This window comes from Ahaetulla prasina, chromosome 1, assembly GCF_028640845.1.
Source record: "Ahaetulla prasina isolate Xishuangbanna chromosome 1, ASM2864084v1, whole genome shotgun sequence".
In the NCBI taxonomy this organism is placed as follows: domain Eukaryota; kingdom Metazoa; phylum Chordata; class Lepidosauria; order Squamata; family Colubridae; genus Ahaetulla; species Ahaetulla prasina.
The window spans coordinates 264900692-264926458 of NC_080539.1; the positions used below are offsets into that span (position 1 = coordinate 264900692).

The following is a 25767-nucleotide window of genomic DNA, read 5'->3' on the forward strand; positions in this document are numbered from 1 at the left end:
TTCATTGCTGCATGTGTCAATTCAGAAACCTAATGCTTTAGATATAAAGGCAGTGACAGCGAGAAACAATAATCAAATGAAAGCAAGGGCTGATAGTTCTGATAGGGGATAGTTCTAGAAGACATTACTGTATAGGGGTGGGGGGATGAACTCTCAAAACTTCTCATGCAGGGAAGGAAAACCAGTGCACTGATATGGCCCTGCTCTATAAAATGCATATAATTCTAGATGTTTTGCTTATTTGTATCATATTATGTACATCATTCAATGAATGGCTCATTAATAGCTCTTAATTTGACCATTTAATTCAAAAAAAGTATAATCCTTGTTGCAGAACTAGAGGCAATTCAGATAAATCTGCTATTTTAAAAGCAACAGGGCATGCTGAAAGTTATTTAGGATGATGTGCCATTCTTTAGAAGACAAGACATAAAAAGAATACTGAACAAGAACTGAGCATGCTTAGGTTGGACCATAGTCTGCACAACAATTCTAAGTGGGTTGTTAAAAGATTATGAGCTTCATGAACCGATCATGAAGCTGCAAAATCTTACAAAGAAATAATAAAAGGAAAAGAAACTTAACAGAAAGAAGGTATACCAAATTTTTGCAAGCTGTATCAATAAGATATTTTTATAATTGATACTTGTGGACATTACTGGAAGACACGGCAGCACATAAATATAAGTTTCTAGCACAAATATCTATTATCATCAGAAAACACCCAACAGCCATTTGTCTCTGAGGACAGAAGCTGTTTTAGGGGAGAAAAAGTCCTATGTTAAATGACAGCTAAAGTATTTGCTTGTTATGTGTACAAATTGTGATGTCACTGACATGTTCCTATATGTGAAACTACCACTGAGAAAAATCACCCGTTACCATGTAAGCTTTAAAAATATTCTTTTTACTGCTATCTCTCATGTTCTATGGAAGAATTCATATTGGAAGTGTCCAAATAGCAAGTAATCTAAACTGCAGTTCACCAAAAACCTAGCTACTAATCCAAGTTAGCTTGTTGTATAACTTATAGTACCATCTAAGGATACATAGCATGCCAATAATAGCATTGCGGCTGCAATTCATTACTGGGGCAAGTGTGGTGTTCTGTACTAAACTAATGTACTCATTTAGAACTTAATGGTGCATAACTGAGCTCAAAATTAAGGTAAGTTTTGCATGTTTCAATATTGTTTCTTTTGCATGCACAATAAAACAATTTGAAATCTTGTCAAGAGTAGCACAATCTAAACATGAGTTTTTTCACCTATCTTTAGAAGATGTTTTTTTTTACCTTGATGAAGTTGTACTACTTCCAAAAATAATGCTTTGTGGACCATGATTTATCAGAAATTTTGAATGTATGATGTTTCGATTAGTATTTAAAGTCAAATTTGGGTAATGTCTGGGTTTTGGGTGATGACTTTATTTAGGAGATAATGCAATCACTTTGTGAATGTTCAGTCTAAATTGAAAAGTTGGCAGAGGTTAAATACTGTATAAATTATACCATCTAGTTTTAATACATACTGTAACTATAATTGCATCTAAATTCCAAAGATAGCTCTGCCATTAAAGTATGGGACTTTACATTTCTGACAAATCTGACTAGAACTCAGGCAACTGTTGACTTAAAAAAAATGTTGACTGTCACCTTGAAAATCTAGCTAGCTCCAGGAGCCAGACCTGAACAGATTGCCAGCAGCTATTCCTTGATTAAGAGATGAGCAAAATAGATCTGATAAGAGTAGAACACATCGCCATTTCATTTACTTTAATGTTACAGTGACATGAAAGGCAAGATCAAGAACAAGTAAGGGTATCTATTGCAACAGCAAGACACATTTTTATCCTATTTGTATTACAGCAGCAAGAAGGCTGGAGTCAAGGGCAAAGTTGGAGGCCGCTGGAAGTAAAGATCTGGAAAGTCCCTGCAGGAAGATTCATCAATGGTGGCATGGCCAAACATCACTGGCTCATCTTCCCTATTTAGATACCAATACCTCTCTCTTACCTGAACAAAACCATAACTGCAACAACAGCCTGGATTGCCTACTGCTTACTTTTAGGATGCCCACATCTTTCAGGACCTCAGCTCTGAATGATGACAAGTCCCTGCTGATACTTGTCCCATGTGTATCTTTTCCTAATTCCAGCCCTACACTGCCACATAGATTGCAGTGTATGAATCTTTTGGTTTTGTAAATAAAGCATAGTCAATAATATACTTCAGACCTGCAACTCCTGTCTAGCCATTCTTTTTTTTTCCATTATAGTGATTCATTTACCAAACCCTGGAATTTATTGGCCTTGTCAATAAAATCTGGCAAAGGACCACTGAAGTCAATAAATGTATGCTAGTTTACATCCACCAATGACTGTAAGCTATTTATGTATAACGCAAATGCTGATCTTATGCATGCTTATTCAGAAGTAAACTCCATTGGCCTCTATGATAATGAAGAACTCATAAGATTGCACTCAGAAAGCCAAAACAGCCCAGTTGAAAAATCAAGGTAACAAGGGTGGTGGTTGTGGTGGAATCATACATAAATCCAAACTAAAACATTTCTTTCTTTTTTCTTCCTTCGAGTTAGATGGTTTTTGTTTTGTTCTCTACAGAACTATTCACTCACACAAAAGGCAAATTCTTACATTTAGTCAATGAAGCAACCTTTGCTTCAGCTTTTCACAATACATCCACAAAGAATTATGATGTTAACAGCATCTAACAGAGTTCTTCATTATATCCCTGGGACAGCGAATTCCTTTATTCCTCTTCTGCCCCATGCTTCAGTCCCATAGAATATCAGGAGAAAGTATCTGGAATATGTGAAATTGTTAACAAAAATATCCCTGTGATGATTAATCTCATCTGAAATGCCAAATAAAAGAACACATCTTGAAACATTTGATCCCGTTATGAAGGACAGTTCTAAGAAGATAGGAAGCATCCTGCTGTGTGCAGTCTAAAACCATAAGTAATCTAGCATTCTGTGTCCCAGAACGGTACTGGTACTGTGTCCCAGATGGAAACCCACACATGACAGGAAGTCTATTAATCTGTTTGCTCCCCAGCAGCTAGCATTTAAACCATTCTTTACATGCATTCCAGCCATTTTTCAAAAAAAATAATAAAACGTACATATTTCAGTATCAGCATTTTTTTCTTGGTTTAGCATATACTTGGTTTTAGAAATTTGAATGGAATTATTTGAGATAAAATAACACTTGCCGAATGTATTTGCAGAAGTATATTCACCATCTAGCCCAGAACAATTTCCAAAAATGAGGGGCATCTTTCAGGAAAATAATCCTGACTGTGGTGGTTGGATCCTGATCTCACAGTGGGAAGGGTTTATTTCCAATATAACAGCCTGTGTTGAATGTGCACTTTTCACCCTGCAAGACCAAATTTTTAAAAGTCTCTTGAATATTTATTAGAACAGATACACTGTTTTACAAATAAAAAATTCTATTCTATTCTATTCTATTCTATTCAAAGCAAAGGATTGATGGATAAATAAATAGTAAATAAATGATTCAGCCGATTAATTTAGGGAAATTTAATCCTAAACTATCTGGAGGCTTCGTGGCAGCTAAAATAGCCATGGACTATCCTAGAATAAGGGTGTCAAACTCACATAACAGCAGCGTCACGTGTTCTATCAAGACTCCCCCCCCCCTTCACTAAACTGGGCATGGGCGTGGTCAGGATGTGATACATCCGGACAGCCTGTCCTAGAACATGGATTGGTCTGCTAAATTAGATCCAGGATATTAAAAATGCCATATTAAAGATCTGGTCTTGCTAATAGTCATATGGGATTATATTATAATTGTAAACCCACCAGAGGTAAGATGGGCAGCCTATAAATTTTATAAACAAACCAACAACTAAATACTCTTTTGTAAAAATCTAGATAACCAAGGCACAACAAAAAAAATAAAAATAAAAAAACCTTAATTTTACCTCTTGATTTCTGTAGTCGAGATATGGTAGCCTTACTTTATATGGAAATAGTTTAGTGAAACTACAATTGACAGGTAGAGAATGAATGAATTTCCCACATCCTCCTCAAAATTAGCAGCAAAACCATATTCCTGAAAAAAACTGCAACTCAAAGCCATTGTTTCTTCAGTTATAAATCTGGATAAATTATTTCAAATGGATTTACATTCAAGATTGTAGCCTTTAGTTTATTTCTAAAAATTCCACAGAAAACAGTTATCAGCTCAAACCACAAAGCCAACAACTGAATAAAACAGCTATACTAAAACCTCTCTTCTCAACTTGATAGAACTCACAAATTCATATGAAATAACTGACATATATGACTCTACCTGCAGGGGGTAGCAGTGGAATAGACAATATTTTTACATTTGTATCCTTATGAAGTTTATTTACTAAGAGATCCTGTAGAGATAGAAAAAGTAGAGAGCTATACAGTATACATTTACAATAGTTTCACCTTTATTTATTTTTATTTTATTTATTTATTTTGTCACAACATCATATAAAAAGATTATATAGTATATAAACATATATATGAGTAAATATTAAGCATCTATATATATATATATATATATATATATATATATATATATATATATATATATATATATATATATATATATATATATAGGAAGAAGAAAAGAAAAACAATAGGACAGGAACGGTAGGCACGTTTGTGCGCTTATGCACGTCCCTTATGGTCCTCTTAGGAATGGGGTGAGGTAAATAGTAGAAAGTTTTTGGTTAAAGCTTTTAGGATTATTGGAAGAGACCACAGAGTCAGGTAAAGTATTCCAAGCACTGATGATTCTGTTACAGAAGTCATATTTTCTGCAATCTAGATTAAAGCGGTTAACATTAAGTTTAAATCTGTTGGTTGCTCTTGTATTATTTCAATTAAAGCTGAAGTAGTCTTTAACAGGAAGGACATTACAACAGATGATTCTATGAGTTAAACTTAGGTCTTGTCGAAGGCGACGGAGTTCCAAGTTTTCTAAGCCTAGGATTTCAAGTCTGGTGGGATAAGGTATTTCAAGTGAAAGTATTGTGGGATAAGGTATTTCAAGTGAAAGAAGGTATTTCAAGTGAAAGTATCAAGATAAGGTATTTCAAATGAAAGTTGCCATAAAAGGCAGCATTATAAATCTTGCTGTCCTGTCAGCTATCTCTTGCTACCACTTGAAAAAGAAAGAAATAATCCAACCTGCAATTTTGGAAAACAATAGAGCAATCAAATTTATTGTTCATCAATTAATTTCAAACTCAATCCAATTCAGTCATCTAATTTGCTGCATTTCTTTTATTAACTCTGTGTGTATGATAGTCCTTAGGGCAGTTCTACTCACAAGATATTTCCCACCTGTACCTAGCTATTGTACAAACAATAAAAAATCACTCTGTCAAGGACCTTGGAGTACTCATATCAAATGATCTAAGTGCCAAAGCCCACTGTAACAACATCGTCAAAAAGGCATTAAGGGTTATAAACCTAATCTTGCGTAGCTTCTTCTCCGGTAATATTATACTACTAACCAGAGCATACAAAACATTTGCTAGACCAATTTTCGAATACAGCTCATCTGTCTGGAACCCACACTGCATATCAGACATTAATACAATTGAACATATCCAGAAATATTTCACAAGAAGAGTCCTCCACTCCTCCACTCACAACAAAATACCTTATGCCACCAGACTTGAAATTTTGGGCTTAGAAAATTTAGAACTACGCCGCCTTTGGTATGACCTGAGCATAGCTCATAAAATCATCTGCTACAATGTCCTACCAATGACTACTTCTGCTTCAGCCACAACAATACAGGAGCACACAATAGATACAAACTTAAAGTGAACCATTCCAAACTCAATTGCAGAAAATATGACTTCAGCAACAGAGTGGTCAATGCCTGGAATACACTACCTGACTCTGTGGTTTCATCCCAAAACCCCCAAAATTTTAACCTTAGACTGGCTATTGTTGACCTCACCCCATTCCTAAGAGGTCTGTAAGGGGCGTGCATAAGAGCACCAGTGTGCCCACCATTCCTGTCCTAATGTTCCCTTTAATTGTATTCATTTTATGTATTCAATTCATGCTTATATTTATATATTATCTAATATGTACTTGACAAATAAATAAATAAAATAAAATATCCCAGCAACATCTTTTTTCTGACACGTTCCCAAGATGTCATAATTTCATCCCCAGAAATCATTAAATCATTCATAGTTCTACTACTGCTAAATTCTGTTACCGATTGATTATGTGTCATCAAGTCAGCATCAACTGTTAAAAACATTACATTAACAGGTATTCTCCAGGAGTCTCTTCAGGGCTTGCTATGGTGCAACCATTGCTGCTATAATGTTTTCATCCACTTTGCTGCCAGTTGTCTTGTTTTACTTTTTCTTGCCACTTTTCCCGGCATTACAGACTTCTTCAGAGTGCTAGGTCTCTGCATTTTTATTTATTTTAATTCACTTCGTGGGCTACCCCTTTCACCATAACAACTCTGGATAGCTAACGTTTCAAATGACAACATCAAAAACAAGTAAAACACAGCAGCTTATTAAAAAATGAATGCTGACACAGAACGAACATATCCTCACCTCTGACAGAGGATTCTTCAGAACTCCACAATTCAGTTTAGTCCAAGGCTTGGGGAAAAGAACAGGTTTAAAGATGAGTGGGCCTCTTCTTGAATGTTCAGGGTGGAATCCATGGAAATCTCAGGATGAATGCTATGCCAGAGTGCAGAGCAATTACATAGAAGACCTGTTTCTGGGGTATCATGAAATGACATGGTTTTATTGGTGGAACCTAGAGTATGTCCACTGTGTCCAGACAAGCACCACGGGACAGCAAAACAAAATGGAACTCTGTGACTTCATGGAACTTTGATTATGTTAGATGCTCTTAAACTTTTTGCATCAGACTTCCTTTAATGTAATGTTAACGTACACACCTCTCTTAAAAAATCCAAATACCAATGAACACAAATGAACAATGAAAACAATCCAATCCAACTTGGGAAAGTTGGATTTATTTATTTAAATTTCTACATCATCCAGATCATCTAAGTGATTCTGGGCGGTTTACAACCTTTATTCTAACAATGCAAAACTAAAAGATTCTTCACACTTCCCCTGGACTCTGCCTGGACTTCCCAAAAGGAGGAACACCTCACAGCTTGGGAAACCCTGCTCTTATGCAGTAAAATGATTTGCCATTGCATAGTTCTGAGATGTGCCCCTCACACTCCCAACAATTTCAGCCCTTCAATTTACAGCTTTGGTATTTCTAAGTCCAGTTCTGCATAGGTTTTTTTTTTATATAGAAATGAGTCAGGATTATACAGATGCTTCACCTAAGGTGGGCTAATGAATCACATTAACCCAGCACCACCTGGCAGGGCTAATAGCCATGCACAGAAAAAAAACAAACCCAGAATATTTAATATTGTATTTATGCTATTCTCTTTATTTCTGAATTTTTGATACATACATACATACATACCGTGTTTCCCCGAAAATAAGACCCTGTCTTATATTTTTTTGAACCCTGAAATAAGTGCTTGCCCTTATTGCCCTGTGCTCAAAAGCCCAATTGGGCTTATTATCAGGGGATGTCTTATTTTGGGGAAAACAGGGTACATACATACATACATACATACATCATACAAGTTTCCATTGTAAATATAAATATATATTTATATATAGAGATAATTTTTGATATATCTATACCTATATCTACCTACCTAATCTACCTACCCAATCTACTTATCTCTCTCTCTCTATCGATCTACCTATCTCTGTCTCTCCTACACTGGGCTCTCTTAGCATTGCAGCTCGAAATCTTAGAGAACTATCCCTCGATGCATGCGAGTCCAACCCGAGACTTTTAAACTCGTTTCTTCGGGGATGGTTTAGGCTCGGTAGGAAGAATTAATGCCGCCGCCTTAATTTACGGTGGAAACCCAGATGCCGGTTTTGCAGCTTCCTGACGCCTCTCGCTGTTTTTTTTTTAAAAGAGCGTTTTAAAAACAAACAAAACGAGTTCAAGCTTGGCGCGCCTTGGTGTTGCGAATCTTGACTTTCCTACCTCTATGCGGTCTTGTTCCCCGGATGTTCTTCTGCTCTTCCGCAGAGGATAAGGGCTCCGGCGGGGCCAAGTGGGAATCATGGCTCGGCGGGCTTTGTGAGTACTCCCGCTTCCCCCCACCCCACCCATTCCCGTCCTTTCCCTGACCTTGGCTGCTCAGCGGTGCGCAGGACAGTCCCGTCCTTGGGTCCCGCTGGCTTGTTCTCCGGGGCTCCCCATCCGCAGAGCAAGCCTTCCCAGGGTCGCCTGCCTCCGCTTTCACAGATGCTTGTTTGCAAGTTGCAAGCTCGCTGGTCGCCACGGGAGGGAAAACATTTCGAAACTGGAAATGTTAAGTTTTGTGCAGTGCCCTATTCCAGGAGGTGCTTTGCAAAGCCTCACGTGTTCGGCTTCCCTTGTTTTCAAATGAGAGGGGGAGTGGGTTCACTTTTCTTTCTTTCTTTCTTTCTTTCTTTCTTTCTTTCTTTCTTTCTTTCTTTCTTTCTTTCTTTCTTTCTTTCTTTCTTTATTCCCTCCTATGTGATTATCGGTTGTATAATGCTTTTTTTTTTAAATAGTGTGTTAGATAATGATACTTAGTGGTTATTAAATGTCACCGCCTTGGTTTGATTCCAGGTGATTGGACAAATGCCCACCGTTCCAATCCGTTTCTAGTCACAAGTTGCAGCTCCTCCAAGGACATTTCAGTAATTTATTTCATGCTGTCCATCTACACGATTGCATTCCTCTTCTTATAGTTTTATCAACCTTGCCAAGCATAATAGAGGTTTGTGGTCCAAAATTACCTCCCGTCACATGCTCAAAGTGTGCTTGCTTGATCATCCTCTCAAAGGAACAATCAGTCTTTATTTCATCCAAAACTAATTAATTTTTTTTCTTGCTGTTTGTAAGTACTCTTAGTATTCATTTCTTGTCCATAATTCAGAAGCCAAATACTTCTTTCTTGGTGTATAACTTTCATAGCTATTTCTTACACGCACACCCATAAAATTCTTGCTTTATTCTGATCTTTATTATCCAAGTATCTTATTGAAATGTGCTTATTAAGCTTGCCATTGCCTCTTCTCTAGGATTAATCTCTTTATTTCAAATTTAAATCAAATGTAAACACATTTGTGACAGTTCATGTTTACATATTACAGTGAAGCCAGATCCTATATAGATGTGAATGTGATTACTTATCAGAGGGATATGATTTAAACTTGCAGGAAGACTCAATTAAACAATTTATAACTCTGGTCAGGAAAGTTTTATTAATGATTATCTAAATATGGACTGTTTTTAGATGCAAGTTTACTATTTAGCAAGTTTACTATTTAGCAAAAGTTAAATAGTTGCCCATGATTGTTTCACCTGTAGGTAGAAAGTTTGAATAAAAATATTACCTCAAAGCATCTCTCTTGCATCCTGCTTTTTTCCCTACGTTTATTTCAATAACTCTTGACTTTCTATAGGGTTATCGGCATAAACTACGGTATCGGAAATGTATTTCACAGAACTGTAGGAATGTGCTCAATTATATTACTTTTAGCTTTACGCTCTCTCCTCTGATTCTTGCATATATATCCTGACGTCTCCTTACTAAATTGTTAATTCCACACTGGTTCTAATGAAGCAATTTTGCTCTTAGATTTCTTTTCCATGGTAGTTCAGTATACTTTGGAAGTTTGCATGTTTCTTGTTCATTGTGTGTAAAACTTATCAACTGAGCATCTTAATGACTTATCTCTCTTGTAAGTGCTTCCATGTCCAAAATTTTTGAAATCGCTTCACATTAGAAATACTCGTGTCATTTGAAAAAGGCTTTCATTATTACATCATCACAGCTACCATGGGAAGGCTTATTACTGGAAAAACGTATACAATGTTTTATACAAACTGTGATACTATATATCATAAAGGCATATACAAATCCCATTTAATTTCTAGAGAACATCATTTGTACAAAATTTTATAATATTTGAAGTAGATCTAGAATTTTAAGTGCTCAAAGTATAAAATTATTCTGAAGTGTTTTTATTGTCCTTTATTATTTTCCTCATTTGCTTTATTACAATTATAATTATTATTTACCTGTTTGCTGCAGTTGTTTGTTCCTGCTCTTAAATTTTTTACATCTAATATGATAGCCATAACATTTCCCATAAATGAAATATACAATACCTGCTTTTAACATAAGACTGCAGCTTTCATAATTATTCTGTTATCTGTAAGTTCATATGGTATTCATTCTCAGTAACTGTTTACACAAGAAATAGTGTAACTGTTTTCTTCTTTAGGGATTTGGAAATTGTCCAAATAGTCTTCTGGAACATATGGGGATGTTGATCATACAATTGCTTCTAGGGCACAAAAGCCTCAGAATATTTAGTTTAATTATCATGTATTACATATAATAATTTACTAATAATTTGCTCATAAGTATATAAATATGTACATGAGTGTTGTATTCGCCTTAACATCTGAAATATTACACCAGCATTGAAAGTTCAGAATGAAGGATTAATTTCTTACTGCTTTATTTTATTATTTATTTTATTATTTGCTTTATTCTGCTATATACCATCGAATAGAAAGCCTAATACAGCTGTATTTATGTTGGAGATAATTATTGAAAACATAGGCACATTAATTTAATAACTGGCTACCTGTGGTCTTTCGGGTGCGCTTCAGGGTTTTGGTTACCACCTTCAAAGCGCTCCATGGCTTAGGGCCCGGGTACTTACGGGACCGCCTGCTGTTACCTTATGCCTCCCATCGACCCGTACGCTCTCACAGAGAGGGTCTCCTCAGGGTGCCGTCCGCCAAGCAATGCCGGCTGGCGGCCCCCAGGGGAAGGGCCTTCTCTGTTGGAGCACCTACTCTCTGGAACGAACTTCCCCCCGGTTTGCGCCAAATATCTGACCTTCGGACCTTTCGCCGGGAATTAAAAACTCACTTATTTATTCAAGCGGGACTGGACTGATTTTTTAAATTTTTAATTTTTTAATTTTTAATTTTTAATCTTTTGTAATTTTATATGGGGTATTTTAGGTTAGGTCAATCTGACGGTTTTAATTCGGCCACTATTGAATATGTATTTTAAATTGATATTTTAATTTTGTACATTTACTGTTTTTATCTTTGGCTGTACACCGCCCTGAGTCCTTCGGGAGAAGGGCGGTATAAAAATTTAAATAAATAAATAAATAAATAAATAATTTTTATTGCTTCCTTTCTTTAGCCATGTATGCATAAAACAAAAATATTCCTTATATTAAAGGAAATTTCTAGTCAGATTTTACATTCTCCACATACTTTACATTTACAAGAATTCCATAATTCTCAGAAATATTTATTTTCCTTGTCCGTAGTTATCCGCTTTATCAGTTAGGAAATCCTCCAACAAGAATTTTCCGGACAGATTACTTCTTGACCCTGGTGAGGCCTGGCAGCCCACTGCCAGAAGATACGGTACAGTTCCGCATCCCCATGGAGTAAGTACATACATGTGAAGAAGATAACACATTTCTTCTTGAGTTAAACTATTCGGAATAATGTTATCCAGTTTCTCAGAGATAATGGTGAAGCAAGTACATTATGCAAAATTATCAGTAACAACTGGAGCCTGTTTGCTTGTTCATTTGTGTGTACACTGTGTTACTTATAGGCTGTTCCACAACTCTGAGGAGCTCTTACAAAGGGTGATGGTTCTTACATTTCCCTGTCCATATCTCAGTGAATTGATTCTTTTCTACTGGATCAGATAGAGGCTTGGGAGAATTCTGAAATAGTCTGTTTCCTTCCCTAGGTGCTGAGGTTAAGAAATACTGATGTATAGTAAAAAATTTCCACTGATCTATAGTAAAATTTTCGAGATTGAACTGGAAGCAGCTCAGGATTGCATATTTTATAAATGTTTAAGTGCCTGGGAGTTTTTCTCTATATTTTTTTATAATTAAAAAAGTTTACTTTTTCCCATGTACTTCCTGGAATAGCCCTGTAAACACACCATGCTGCATTATTAAATAACTGAGTCTAAAAATGCCAGCGCAGAATCTTCTGTGTTTCACAGACCCCAGCTGTTGTGGGTCCAGCCCCCCCCCCCCCGGGCCTGGCCCCCTGCCAGAAAGTGACTCAGAGAGTGAGGGGGAAGGGCCGTCAGGGCTCTCCTCTGCAGGGCCGGCCTCTCTGGCTCAGCTCCAGGTGCCAGAGGCAGGCCAGGTGGAGGAGGTGACGAGGCCTCTGTCTCCTGTATCTCCCCCCCCTCCAAGCAATGCTTCCAGACCCAGCTGTGGACAATCAGTCCTGGTTAGATCCCCGGTTTCATAGACAAGAGAGGCTAGAACAACAGAAGAAGGGGTGGAGCAGGCCTAGAAAGTGCTGAGTCATGGGGCCACACCCTACAGGGTATAAAAACAGGAGGGGCTGCTCTACTACTTCGTGACGGACAAACAAACTGACTGGAGAAAACGAGCTGAACTATTTGACTGAGCATTTGGCCTGGATTGCTGTTTGTTCCTGACTTCCTGGTTGCTCCGGTAACATCAGGGAAAACCTTGGCAGATGTTCGCTGGTCTGCTGCCAGAGCTGATAGCTGCCGTGGACTAAATTGCTGGCTAATTGAGTCAGTTCACGTTCCTCCCGGACTGAGGTGGGGGAACAGAACACCAGCACTACCGTTACGATTCATGTTTTTTTGTACAAAATGTACATTTTATACATTTTGTACACTGCCAAAGTGAAACATTCAAATTGTGTAACCCTGTCTGTCCCCAAGATGGTGGTCAAAAGTGCTAACTGGACTTCATCCAGGTTGCTCCATTCAAGTCTTAGTTTGAGTTCCAGCAGAAATCTCAGAAGTCTTTCTTCAGGGGAATGTAACCTTATGGTTAACAATTCTTGTCTATTTGTGGTACCTGCATAATAAGATTCTTTCTCTTGTCTCATTTGAGCTTTCTTAGCTTTCACATTATTAATAAAATAGTTTTCCAATATATCAGGATGCTTCTTTCAAAGACAGGAATTACTGAATAACATTATACTTACTGAAATTAATATTCTGACATTTTTCCTTCATGTGCTCCAACTGTTTGCTTGCTTTTGGTACAGCATGACAAGAGTAGAATTGAAAGAGTACCTTGAAAAAATATATAATGTGCCAGTAGCTGCTGTACGAACCAGGATACAGTTTGGTAAGTCTTCAACTGAAGAACATTGATTATTCATGATTGACAAATTCTCTTTCACATGCTTTTTGTTTTCTAAATATTTGCTATTTAAATAAACAATGGCAGCCTGTTGATTAGTGCAATTTATATTCCTTTGCAAAATAGATAATTCTTGCATGAATTGGGATTTGTCATTTCTTTGTTTTTACGCGAATCAAACCTGATATTATATTAATTTTTAAAAAGTGTTGTTCTAGTCCAAAACTGATACTTGATTTAACCTTCTTAGATAAAGTTATTTCACTTCATATAATACTTTAGGATGAAAAGACTCAAACCCTGTTGGGTTTGTGCAAAGCAGCATTGTAAATTAAATCCAGCACGTTTGAGTTAAGAAAGTATGTCTGTAGAACAAGGAAGGAAGCCACTTTTCTGAAATTCATGGCTTTTACTGTCTTGAAATAAATGCTGAGACTGTGGGAATTCAGTAAGATGACTTTAAACTGTTAACAGAAAAATACAAACACAATTTAATAGATGTAACAAAGGCTGATTGGATGATTTCCATGGCTTTAGTATAGAACTAAAGGATATAGTCTAGTGAAAAGGAACACACATAATAGAAATAAGGGAAGAGGAATTGCATTGTATGTTCAAAATATCAATACCTCTTCAGAAATTCTAGTGAATGAACTTGGTGACAGTCTAGAACATTTGGATTAAAATAAATTGAAAATACAGAGGAAATAGAGAGTTAAACTGTGTCAGACATAGGCCTTCTAGAAAACGTATGACTTGTTTTGCTGTGAGCTGTTTCAATCACAGAATGGAAGAATGAACAAAAGGATTGACTCCCTGGACTTGATATTAGCCTACAACTAAGTTAGTGATATAATTGATTATATAGATGTATAAAATGATGGGGGAAAAGTGACTGTGTGTAATTGGAGTTCTTGATATTGAAGGAAACAAAAACTCACTGTAATTCAACACATATCTTGAACTCTAAAGAAATGATTTTTTCATTTGGAATAGTGATAGAAAAAGGTGCTTATAGTGGGTGAGAGTTTATAAAGCCACCATTACAAGCCAATCAAAGCAGGGAGGACAGCAATAGAAGCAAATATCAGAACACAAAGAGCTTATGAAGAATCTGAAAAAAGGATACATGCCGATAATAAAAAAATTAATTAGAAAGGAAAAATATAGGCAGTCTGCAACTGAAGAACTGCTGTCAAGAAAGCAAAAGTTCTGATCGAATTGAGGCTGATGAATGTAACAAGAAAGACTTTTTTAGATATGCTCAAAATAAAAGAAAGGATAGTAACTATTTCACAAAAACGGCAAAATACTAACAGGTACTAAGACAGCAATAACAAGGCTAGAACGCTGGGGTGGGGGGAGCACTGTTGCTGTGGTCTTAATTTGGCTCGGTGTTCTCCAAATGGGACCTGTATTTCACTTGAAAATGGTGAAGAATAGAATAAAGAGGTAGGATTGAAAGGTAAGGCTAAAAGAAATATGGATTTAAATCTCCAGAGCTAAGTGAACTGCATCATAGGATGATTAAGGGACATACTATTGAGATGCTTGAATCTTTGTGTGTTATATTTGAGAAACCCTGGAGAATGGGTGAAATGCTAGATATTTTTTTTATTTGAATTTATATCCCGCCCTTCTCCGAAGACTCAGGGCGGCTTACACTATGTTAGCAATAGTCTTCATCCATTTGTATATTATATACAAAGTCAACTTATTGCCCCCAACAATCTGGGTCCTCATTTTACCTACCTTATAAAGGATGGAAGGCTGAGTCAACCTTGGGCCTGGTGGGACTTGAACCTGCAGTAATTGCAAGCAGCTGCTATTAATAACAGACTGTCTTAGCAGTCTGAGCCACTCAAGGACCTAGATGATGGGAAGAAGACAAATATTAACTCTTATTTTAAAAATGAGAGAGGGTAGTAGGAAACAGAGAACTTTCTTTTTTTTTCTTCTTTTTTTTTACATTTATATCCCGCCCTTCTCCGAAGACTCAGGGCGGCTTACAGTGTATAAGGCAATAGTCTCATTCTATTTGTATATTTTTTACAAAGTCAACTTATTGCCCCCCCAACAATCTGGGTCCTCATTTTACCTACCTTATAAAGGATGGAAGGCTGAGTCAACCTTGGGCCGGGCTTGAACCTGCAGTAATTGCAGGCTCTGTGTTCTAATAACAGGCTTCTTAACAGCCTGAACTATCATGGCCGGTACTATAGATCATTACTTAATATATGTGCCAATTCTAAAGTTGATAGGAAAGAAAGAATCATAATGACATCACTGACCCAGATTGTTGGGGGCAATTAAGTTGACTTTGTATATAATATACAAATGGATGAAGACTATTGCTTAACACATTGTAAGCCGCTCTGAGTCTTTGGAGAAGGGTGGGATATAAATGCAAATAAAAAAAAATCACTTACTGAAGAAATGCTGATTGTAGGAATGCTGTAGATGTATTATATATTGATTTCAGCAATCATTGGACAATATCTGGATATTGGATATGTCATGGTTTTCTGATTAGCAATATTTAATCATAGGCTACTTTGAAAATATTCTCAGAGCTCATCAAACGTATTGAGTGGGCTGCCACAGAAGTCGATATTTGTATTAATAACTTATAATTTATATAGCCGCCCATCGCAAATGCATAATGCTGGGTGGCTTACAACAATTAAACATTACAACACATTACACAATTACAATATTTATGAAAAAGACCTTGGAACACTAATTGACTGAAAAGATGAGTGCAATGTAGCTGTTAATAAAAGGTTACATGAATAAAAGGATGGCTTCTAAATCACAAGAAGGAAAAATTCCTCCTGTAATCCTTTGATGATCAGTCCCACCTCCATAGCAGATTCTGTTCTGAGCACTTTGTATTTTGGAACAGAAAACATATTTGAGTATTGGAAGAAACTGAAACAAATTTAGAGAAAGCGATTGAGGAGAAATAATGACAGATTCAGAGAAGAAAAGTAAAGATGATCAGGGAACTAGAAACAAAATCTTTTGAAAAGAAATGCAAGAAACTGGGAATGTTTAACCTTGAGAGACTCTTGTTTCTTTGTCAAGACAACTATAATGTGTGAGTATGAGATTCAGTAACTTGTGAGCGGTAAAATTGCTGCATGATTAATGCGCCAGTCCTAAATACTTCTGCTCTGAGAGAAGAGTTTACCCACTTAGGAGTAGCCACAGGCCCCTTTCTAGACATCACGTAAATATGATTCCTGTTTTCTCTAACTGAAAGGGTAGGGAAAAGGAACCATTAGCTTTTGGTAAGTCAATATGTTGGTCTATTTAACAGGCTCAAACAAACAGAGGGATGACAAAAATAGACGAATCAAGAAGCCAGACTACAAGGTTGCCTATGTACAGCTGGTGAGTAAATGCATCTGTTTGGAAGCTGGGAAACTGAGGGACTTGTGGTAGATTTTAGTTGAGTCAATTATTTATGGGTTTCAAAATTCTGTTATGAAGACATTGTTTTTCTAAAGGGTCTTGAAAAGCGATGGGGAAACAGGATGCAAATTTCAGCCAGTCTGGTCTGAGGGATCTGCTCTTAAATTCTTTGAAGACGAAACTGCTACTTGAAAAAAAAGCCGAGGCATTAACTTGGAATGACAAGCTGCTGAAGGAGTAAGAAATAGTCAGAAGGCCGTCATTGGTAACTTAGCCTATTAATATTTAAATGTTTAGTTTTATACTAGTTGGCATGTGTGGCATTGTAAAAGGCCCTGTGGAGATTTCTTTTGAAAAGCTTCATGAACAATCCACATTACATAGCTAAACTGGGCTTTAGCACTTAGGATAAGATGTTGTGAAATTGTCTGATTGAAAATACATGGATTTGCCATGAGTGCCTAGACCAGGGGTCTGCAAACTTGGCTCCTTTAAGACTTGTGGACTTCAACTCCCAGAGTTCCTCAGCCAGCAAAGGGAGTTGAAGTCCATAAGTCTTAAGAGAGCCAAATTTGCAGACCCCTGTCCTAGACAACAATGATAAAAGTCAGCCATATTTTCCCCATTACATCTGAGAGCATTTAAATCAAAAGAGAGCAAATCCTATAGATTGAAAACTATTGAGGTAAATACACGGAGGGTTTTTGTTTGTTAATTGTTTGGTAGAATATAAGAGAAGGCAACACTTTTGAGATTAATGGGCATGTTTGGATTTTTGTAAGCTTGCTGTGGGCATTCTGATAAGCTGGCTGCTGCAGGGAGACTTTCCTGCTCATAAAATGGCTCAGCCATCGCTTTTTTGCAAAAGCACATATGCCCCAAAGGGTAATCTAGTCACTTGCTTACCAGTTGCCCCCTTCCTACTTATAGAATTAATTCTTTACGTTTCCCCCTTTTTTCTGGATAGATGTGTAAAGTTGAAAACAAACCACTGGGTTACCACTGCTTTTTATTTTCTAGAAATAGCTGGGATATGTTTTTTTTATGGCCCAAGGATATTCTTGTCACTTAATATGAAATCAGAAAATCAGGTAGAAGAGATATATTAGTGCTCTATTGTAGATCCTTGATGGATCTTATTAAGGTGCACATTAGATTGATTTCTCTCCCCACGACACTGTTAGTTCAATTGTTCAATAGCAGCTTTTTCTCCAGTAAAGAAATACAGGTCAAAACTGCATCCAGTTACTGATTCCTCTCCTCTGTTCTTTTAGTGTTGCATATCTTAGTGACTACCCTGGCCCTGAGTATGTTCTGTTGTTTTATAAATACTTGGGTAGAGCAGTGCCACTCACCCATTTTTGAGCAGCAGAACAATCAAAGTTATTGCTATTATCACTGATAATATTTGCAACTGCTTTCTGTCTCTCATTATTATTATTATTATTTTGATAATGCTTATTGTAAAATCAGTCGTCCGCAGCTAACTCCATCTTCCTTCAAAGGGCAGGATTTCATCTCTGAAGATGCATCAGAAAGAAGTAGCTAAAAAGCATTGTGGCTTTTGAGTTAATCTGAAATTCAGTCTGGCTGACTGCCTCTATTTTTCTGGACTTGAGAGAGGGGCAGGGCCTACACATGTCTCTTTCCCCCCACCCCCACTTTAAAATGTGTTTACTTACATACCTAAACCTATATTGACCTTATGTTTTTTTGCTCTTGGCTTGTCACTCTGAAGGCTGGGTGTTACAGGACTCCAGATTTGTTGTGTGTGTGTGTGTTTTGTTTTTGGCATCTTTACTATTCTTAAGAATTTGCCTTGCATACTAGTGAGAATAGCTGATCTTGGAAATGACTTTTATCTATTTTTAACTGCCTGTAGACCAATGGAATGTTTCTTCAGTCTTAACAAATGTAGCCTTACCTATCTAATACTTTAAGTTGATTTTGATCTTATTCTAAACACTGACTGTTATCTGCTCCAGACTGGAAAGTATTTCACCAATAATATCTTCTAAGAGTTGTTTATAGTTATAGCTAATTCTGTGGGGTTCCTATTTCAGTTTTGTAGCTGGCCTGTCTTTAATTCAGTATTCCATTAAATGTGGGAAGAAAAATATTATACTTATTCTTTGATGTACCCTGTCACTTCTGTGCTGAAATGGTTATCATAATTCGGCAGGCTTTCCTAGACTTTATTTACATAGGTGAAGTAAGAGGCTTTAATTTTAGATTCCTGCATACTTGCTGATCATTTAAATATCTTCCTTGTTTTGCCTTAATTCAACCTCTGGTTCACCCTTATGTTGGCACAAATAAATCCATGGCTTAAGCAAGTTCATGTTTATGGCAAGTTCCAGGTAATTTTGTAAGAAAGCAATCTGTTTGGGAAAGTTTTTGTTTTTTTTTAAATGTTGGCTTTCTTAAATAGTCAATAGGTGGCAGCATTATTCTTCCTTGCGTTAGTTTCTTGACGAGTTGGCATTCTTAGGTATCTGAGAAATACTGTTTTGTCTTGAAAGCAGCAGTTACGTTTCTCTACTCTGGAAGTCATCAGCTTCTGATTTCCAGGCCAACTTATGCAATATAATATGCACACATTAATCATTGCATTCAAGTGTTGGAAGATGAAAACGCTGATGGTTGGACAACATATAATACATAGCAGTACGGGTGGAAGGAGAGAACTGATACATATATGTAGCAATCCAGGTTACCTTGAAGACAGGACTTTTTCTTTCATATCCCAAACTTGGCAAATGAGGGTAGGGTTTTCCCCTCCTTAGTTCAGATAGTATTTGTCTGCCATTGCAAATGACCTCAAACTATTGCTTTGGTCAGTATCACCTTCTGTAGTTTCAGTTTGTTCTTTATGTGCTTTTCCCCTCCTCCTCAGGAGAAAACATTTTGTAACCATGGTTATAAAACAGAACTACTCCTTGCCTTTTCTATTTTAAAAATTAGAACCAACTTCTTCATTACTGTGAAAATTGTTTCTGTGCCTTGAAAATTCTGTTCTTGTTTCTGCTTGTTTGCAGAGTCAATAATTGTCTCTGTTAGAAAGTCTAAAAATCTTCTTTTTTTCCTGACTGGGGGGCCAGTCATTTATATTAACCAGAATATTATGAAATTCCATAAATGTGCCTCCTCGATGGCTATATGGAAGCTGTAGTAGTGACCACTTGACAGATGTGACAATATCCCCGAGAACAAGTTGAGCAGAATTTAATTGAGTTGGAGTCTATATTTTCTTTCCTTTATAAAGTGTATAAAGCATACAATGTATGCTAAAACAGCTTCTCAGCAAGGGCCCATTAACCATTTTCTTTACTAAGCCAAATAATTGAACCTATTACAGATACTCAGATGTGACTTCAAATGAGTTAAAAGACTTTTATAGCACAGTTATTCCTGGAGATATGGTTCAAGCTATAGAATGATCAAAATATACTAACTACTGAACATGCACAGTAACTTTTTCATAAAGCTTTCAGCATGCAAGAGTCAAACCAGTGCAAAATTACTGCTCGGTATTTTGGAGGATTTATAAAGCTTTCAGTTTTGAGAGTTCAATGTAATATCTTGGCGGTTTCAAATCCTTTCTGGCTGCCAGCCAAGATCAGCATTTCTCGGCAAAACAAGGGATGGAAAGAGCCAAATTGTCTGCACTGACTTTTGTTTATTAAAAGGTTCCAGATACAGATTGATTTCTACTCAATATTTGGTTTTGACCAGTCTTGAAATGGCATCTGTGAGCCTTTTCTTCGAGAGCTTGTATCCATCATGTCTCAATCTTCCTCCATTGCCTTAAAATAAAATGAGAAGGTAGGATAATATGTGGTGCTTCATGGAAACATCCACTGAGTCATTTGCTTTAGTAATGTAGTGACAAATGTAACAAACGTAGAAGAGAAGTGCAAGGACTAGAACCATGGCTCAACTTTGTAGGCCATATCCTTCCTTTTTTGGACAGAAGGGCTGTGTCTCTCATAGACAAGGCCTCTCAGTTCTCACCTTGGCAGCAAGCCAAACCGTAGTATGCGTAGCACCATCAATCAATGATGATGTTGTACATGCAAGTATAACATGCAGGTGGCAACCATACAAACATTGCCTGATGGGTTTCCAGTGCTGTCTTTGGAGTTATATTTGTTGTTTTAGTATTTTTTTTAAAAAAATGTCTCTATCCTGACAGATCCTGTTAAAAGTAATGCGAACAACAACCATATTCAAATAATAAAACAAAACCCTTTTTTTTCCCCAGCCAATAAGAACCAATTCATTTTTTTCTTTAAACAAACAAGCAAACAACAACTAATGTATTACTTCTGGAAAATACCCAGGCTTTGATTTCAATAGATACCTCCCTCCCACTCTAGAAAGAATGTTTGAGAGCTATGCAACTTCTCAAAACACTGCCTAGTTTTTCCTCATAGAAGACATATTGTGGAAATGACTTTCTGCAAACCACAGTGGTGGCATTGAGTAGTTGTTTTAATTCTGGAAGGACTATACTACCTGGGTCCAAGTAGAACTTCGAATTGTGCCCTGATGTTGCACATTGAGGTTCTGTTCACCTTAATCACAGCATTAGAAGGAGTGTTCAGTCTCCTGCTGATGCTGAAAATCTCTAACTGCAGCATTTCTGGAGAATTATGGTATTGGAAAGGAGTGGAACCAATTGTTCATGTTCAGTGAGTCCAAGAAGAAATAGGATGCTTGTTAATGCATACCAGCAAGTAAAATTGAAACTTATAGTTGCACTTTTGTGAGTCCAATTGCTTTGCTCATAGGTTCAGATTAATAGCGGAAGACTAGGATTGGTTGGCAAAACCTGGTTCATTTGTGAGTAAAGTTTTGATTTTAAAGGATAGCAAGAGTGCTCTTACAGTCTTTTAAGTTTATGTGCTGGTTTTTAGTTCTTTTTTTAGTCCTTTCGTGATGGCCAAAAGCTGTTAAGGTATTCTGGAAAATACCTTCCAAAATAGCTCCAGACATTATTTTTATAACACATCTTTCTGTGCCACGCCATTGTCTGATAGTTTTATTAGTCTTAGTCTTCTACTTGAAGAGAATGGAAAGCTGACAAGAGTTGATTTTAACACGATTGTCAACACTGCATACAATATGGAAAAATAGATAATGTCAACAGAATAAAATGCTGTTCTTGAATAATAGGTTCCTGCTGCTAAATAAAAGCTAAAAGGTCAGTAGATTATTGTTTTCCAAATGGGAGACGTTGAGTCTGTGGCAATGCTCTGTGTTGGCATTGACACTCTTCATTATGAAGAATGACTGCTAAAAAAATTTAATACTGCGTTTCAGGAATTACATAACTTCACAAATCCCTTTTTAAATCACATTATTTATACAGTTCTGTTTAGTATATTTTCTTTATGCAGCAAATACAGAGACACTAAATAGGCATGACCCATGCTTTAATGCATGCACATGGTATTCGCTGTTTTATTGACAGAAGCTAGAGAAATAAAGTCGAACTACTCACAGTTGTGTTTAATCGGTGCATTTTAATAGCAATTCACTTGATAATATTGTATAATTACCATCATAGAACAAAAATCTGAGCCAAGCAAAGAAATTTACATATAAATGTATATCATTCTAGTCCATGGCTTTCCGTTTCAATCTTCCTCCCTTACCCTTATTTTCTATGCAATCCCTATACCTATCTGTTCTTTGTAAAGCCCTTAGGGGTGTGTGCCCTTCGATTGTCTTTTCTTGGTCTCCAGTAATGTGTATAGAGAGTTAAGATATTGTTGGACTTCTCTTTATAATTATATGGAAGAAAATTATGCATTCTGAGACTGTTGAAGACCTTCTCTTGGACTCATGCAGTTGCAGCTGCTACAACTGAGAACTGTGCTTTTCTAATTGTAATTTTGGCTAAAAATTAATATTTTGGTTTTTAATTGCGAGCAAGTGTGGTCTAAAGATTAAAGAGCTAGACCAGCATGAGGGAACTGGATTTCTGTTCTTGCTTTAGGTATAGGCATTAAATCAGTTGAATGTCTTTGGGACAGTTACTCATTATCAGCCCTAGGAAGAAGGTAATAGCAAACCACGTCCAGAATTGTTACCTAGAAAACTGCATGGACTTGTCTACATAGTCACCAGGAATTAAGATGAAGACTTATAAATTGAAGGTCAGAAAAACAAAAGTACCCCACCCACTCAGTGTTTAATGTGATCAGCTTCTTAATTGACTTGGGATTATTTCAAATGGTACAACAAATTCTTGCACTGTATTTCATTAGTGATTGTGTTTCCAATGTAACCATGAGTTTATTGAATTAGCAATGGATATTTGCCTGTTAACTCAGCAGTACAGAACCAGAAAAGGTAATGTGATATACTATTTAGGATTTTGGACTATAGCAGAGGTGACTTAGGTTAGAAACTCTGCTTATCCATATGTTTACTGAGTGAAGTTGAGTCAGTTACTATGAGTCCCTTGGCAGGAAGGAGGGCGATAGAGTAAAGGATAATATTATGCATTTTTTCTTTTCTGGACTAGCCTTAAATTTCCCATGGTTATCTGAAAAAACAGATACTACTGGAACACATGATTAAACATTTGTTTTCTGTCTTTAGGCGGAAGGACAGACTTTCCAATTTCCAAACTTGTTTCCAGACAAGGACAAACCTCCTGAGCCTGACTCTTCTGAAGAAATTGAGAACAAAGTTGAAAAAGAGAAACAGAAGAAAATTAATGATCTCAAACGTGGAGATGTTCCTAACTGGTTTTGGCATTGATAGAAGATCTGCCGTTTTAGGTTGGGGACCTTGGAGGGATGTGAACACTTTTCATCCAGTCTTAGACTTCCTTTTTTAATGCCATTGTATTTGTAAAACCTTTACAAATATATTTAATCCCTATTTTGTGCAGCAATTATTTTAGTAAAAAATGAAGAGCTCTAGACATAGAAAGTGGCAAGTGTGGGACAAGTTCATCAGCTTCAACTGTAGTTCATTTTCATGCTTAGAGGCAAGGCAGACTTACTTGTATCTGTTCTTCATTAAGCCATTGGACAATATCTACATGGGTATTGTAGTGATCAAGATATTAAGAGTTGGAATTATCCGGTTACCACTAAAATGAGACACGCTAAATCTTTGGGTGAGTTGGACTGCTCTGGGGTAATACCCTTGGAGTGTGAGATGGAATATGATTCTTCTCATATTAACAGAGTATTGGTTTGGAGGTGGAAATGGTATAATGTGTTCTTGGAGTCTAAAATTCTCAAAACATACATATTCCAACTGAATCTCATCCAGCAAAAGCCATTGTCGGCCTATGTTCTTTATTTGTTGGCTCCATCTCTAGAGAATATGGGTGTATAGAAATGGAAAATGGTCATTTCTAAAATTCAGGGGGAAATAGCCCACTCAAGTTGAGTTGGCTGTAGCTAGAGTGAATAAAACTTAAAATGTTTTGAGCATTCTGGTAGTAGGAAACAATAGAAGCTTGGAACCAATCTCATTGTTCCCTGAATTTCACTTCAGGGATTACACCAGGTAGACAAGTGCTATGCTGAATTTAGATGTGGGCTGCAAAACTTCGAAACAATTTATTTTGTGAAAACCTTTCCAAGGAATTTTTCTATGCAAATGAACATAACTCTAGTGATCTTATTTAGCTCAGTGTCCACAGTCTGCACAAATATTTGAGTTACATGTTTTTGATGTAAGGGAGGGAGATCTATGAAATTCCCGCTTTTCAACTTTTTTAGAACAATAATTTCAAAAACAAACGTACAACTTTGAAACTCCAAACCTGCCTAAATTTTGTTGCCAACATCCCTATTTAACTATTGAATACTACATGCCATCCAATGTACCAAAATGTAGATCAAGGGCATGAGTTTTAAAATACATATATAGAGAAAATATTTTTTAAAAAATCCTGTAGTGATCAAAAGAAACAATTTTTACCCAGTTCTAATACACTGTGACTAATAAGAATGAGTGTATTTTAGCCTATAAAATCTTCCTTTTGGGTGGATTTCTTTTCCTGTTTGTACTAGTTTGTTTTACTTGTTAAGCAAAACAAAACACTTAAATTGTGGCATGTTAACAGTAATGACTGCTGCCCTAGTACTGTGTTTTTCAGGAGGCAATGATGAATAAACCAATAAAATATTCTGTGTTCACTCTATATAGAATTTGAAGACTGCAACAATATTAGCAATATTACTTTATGCATTACACATCATGAGTACATATTTGCATCTGCCTACCAGTTCCTTGCCCGTATAAGAAAATACAACTCATATACATTGAATTGAACTCACGAACTTTTAACAGCAAATAATGCATACAGGACAATGATAGTCAGAGATACAGATACAATACTATATAAGTAAATTGCTTTAGTCAGCTTGAACTTCAACCCAAATTGCATCTATTCATTATCGTGTGTGTGTGTGTGTGTGTGGCCATGGCCATGGGCCTCAAGACTAGCACAACCTGTCAAATTCTGGCAAATTTCATTAGCCATTCATGGATATTTGAAAGATGGTCTGTGGAGTCTGGTGGCTGGATTTGTCTCTAGCTCAGATGATGCTACAGACTGGCAGGCTCCCAATGTGCATCACTCCAGTGGTGTGAGCTAATGATTGGGATGGAAGCGGTAACTTATGCCACTGGCGTGAGGCTGGTTGAAACTTCAGCCAATTGGTAACTGTCATCAGCTTTAAGCTGGCAATGGAGATTCTCAGCCTTAAGCTGGCAATGGGTGGGTGACAACCTGGAGACTGAGGTAAGAGGCTAACCTTCAGGAAAAACTCAGAGGGGAGATTGGTCTTTTAAGAGGCGTTCGAACAAATTGTCCAGGTGTGAGTTAATTGGCTGCTTTAGTAATGTTCTTCCTACAGTAAATGAGTGTTTTATTGACCGAAGAGGATAGGTAGAAACCAGATTAATCCATTTTACGTATGCCAAAAGTACATGCTGCAAAAGAACTGTCAGAGGAAATTTAAGCAGGTTAATAATTCCTCCTGCTCAACAATGTACCGAACAGACAT

General features: G+C 36.8%; 2 protein-coding genes and 1 long non-coding RNA gene across 6 annotated transcripts in view; 2 read left to right on the top strand and 1 right to left on the bottom strand.

The window, feature by feature from the left end:
• Nucleotides 1-2241, top strand: part of TNNT3 (troponin T3, fast skeletal type) — a 37620-nt gene extending 35379 nt beyond the window's left edge. For all 4 annotated transcript variants that reach the window (XM_058157895.1, XM_058157878.1, XM_058157886.1 and 1 more), the window contains one exon: nt 1868-2241. In XM_058157895.1, the coding sequence (XP_058013878.1) occupies nt 1868-1916 (49 nt within the window). In that variant the 3' untranslated portion in view covers nt 1917-2241. The remainder of the gene's footprint in view (nt 1-1867) is intronic.
• LOC131185414 (uncharacterized) lies at nt 1878-11462 on the bottom strand. The gene is made up of 3 exons (XR_009152135.1): nt 8265-11462; nt 6626-6797; nt 1878-3402 (listed from the first exon to the last, which is right to left on the bottom strand). It is a non-coding gene; the product is annotated as an uncharacterized LOC131185414 (long non-coding RNA).
• On the top strand, nt 8118-24906 carry MRPL23 (mitochondrial ribosomal protein L23). Its single transcript, XM_058157916.1, has 5 exons — nt 8118-8213; nt 11471-11593; nt 13209-13291; nt 16629-16702; nt 23336-24906. Exons 1-5 carry the CDS (start codon nt 8197-8199, stop codon nt 23495-23497), a joined length of 459 nt encoding a protein of 152 aa, XP_058013899.1. The 5' UTR covers nt 8118-8196; the 3' UTR covers nt 23498-24906.
• The last annotated feature ends 861 nt before the right edge of the window (nt 24907-25767 follow it).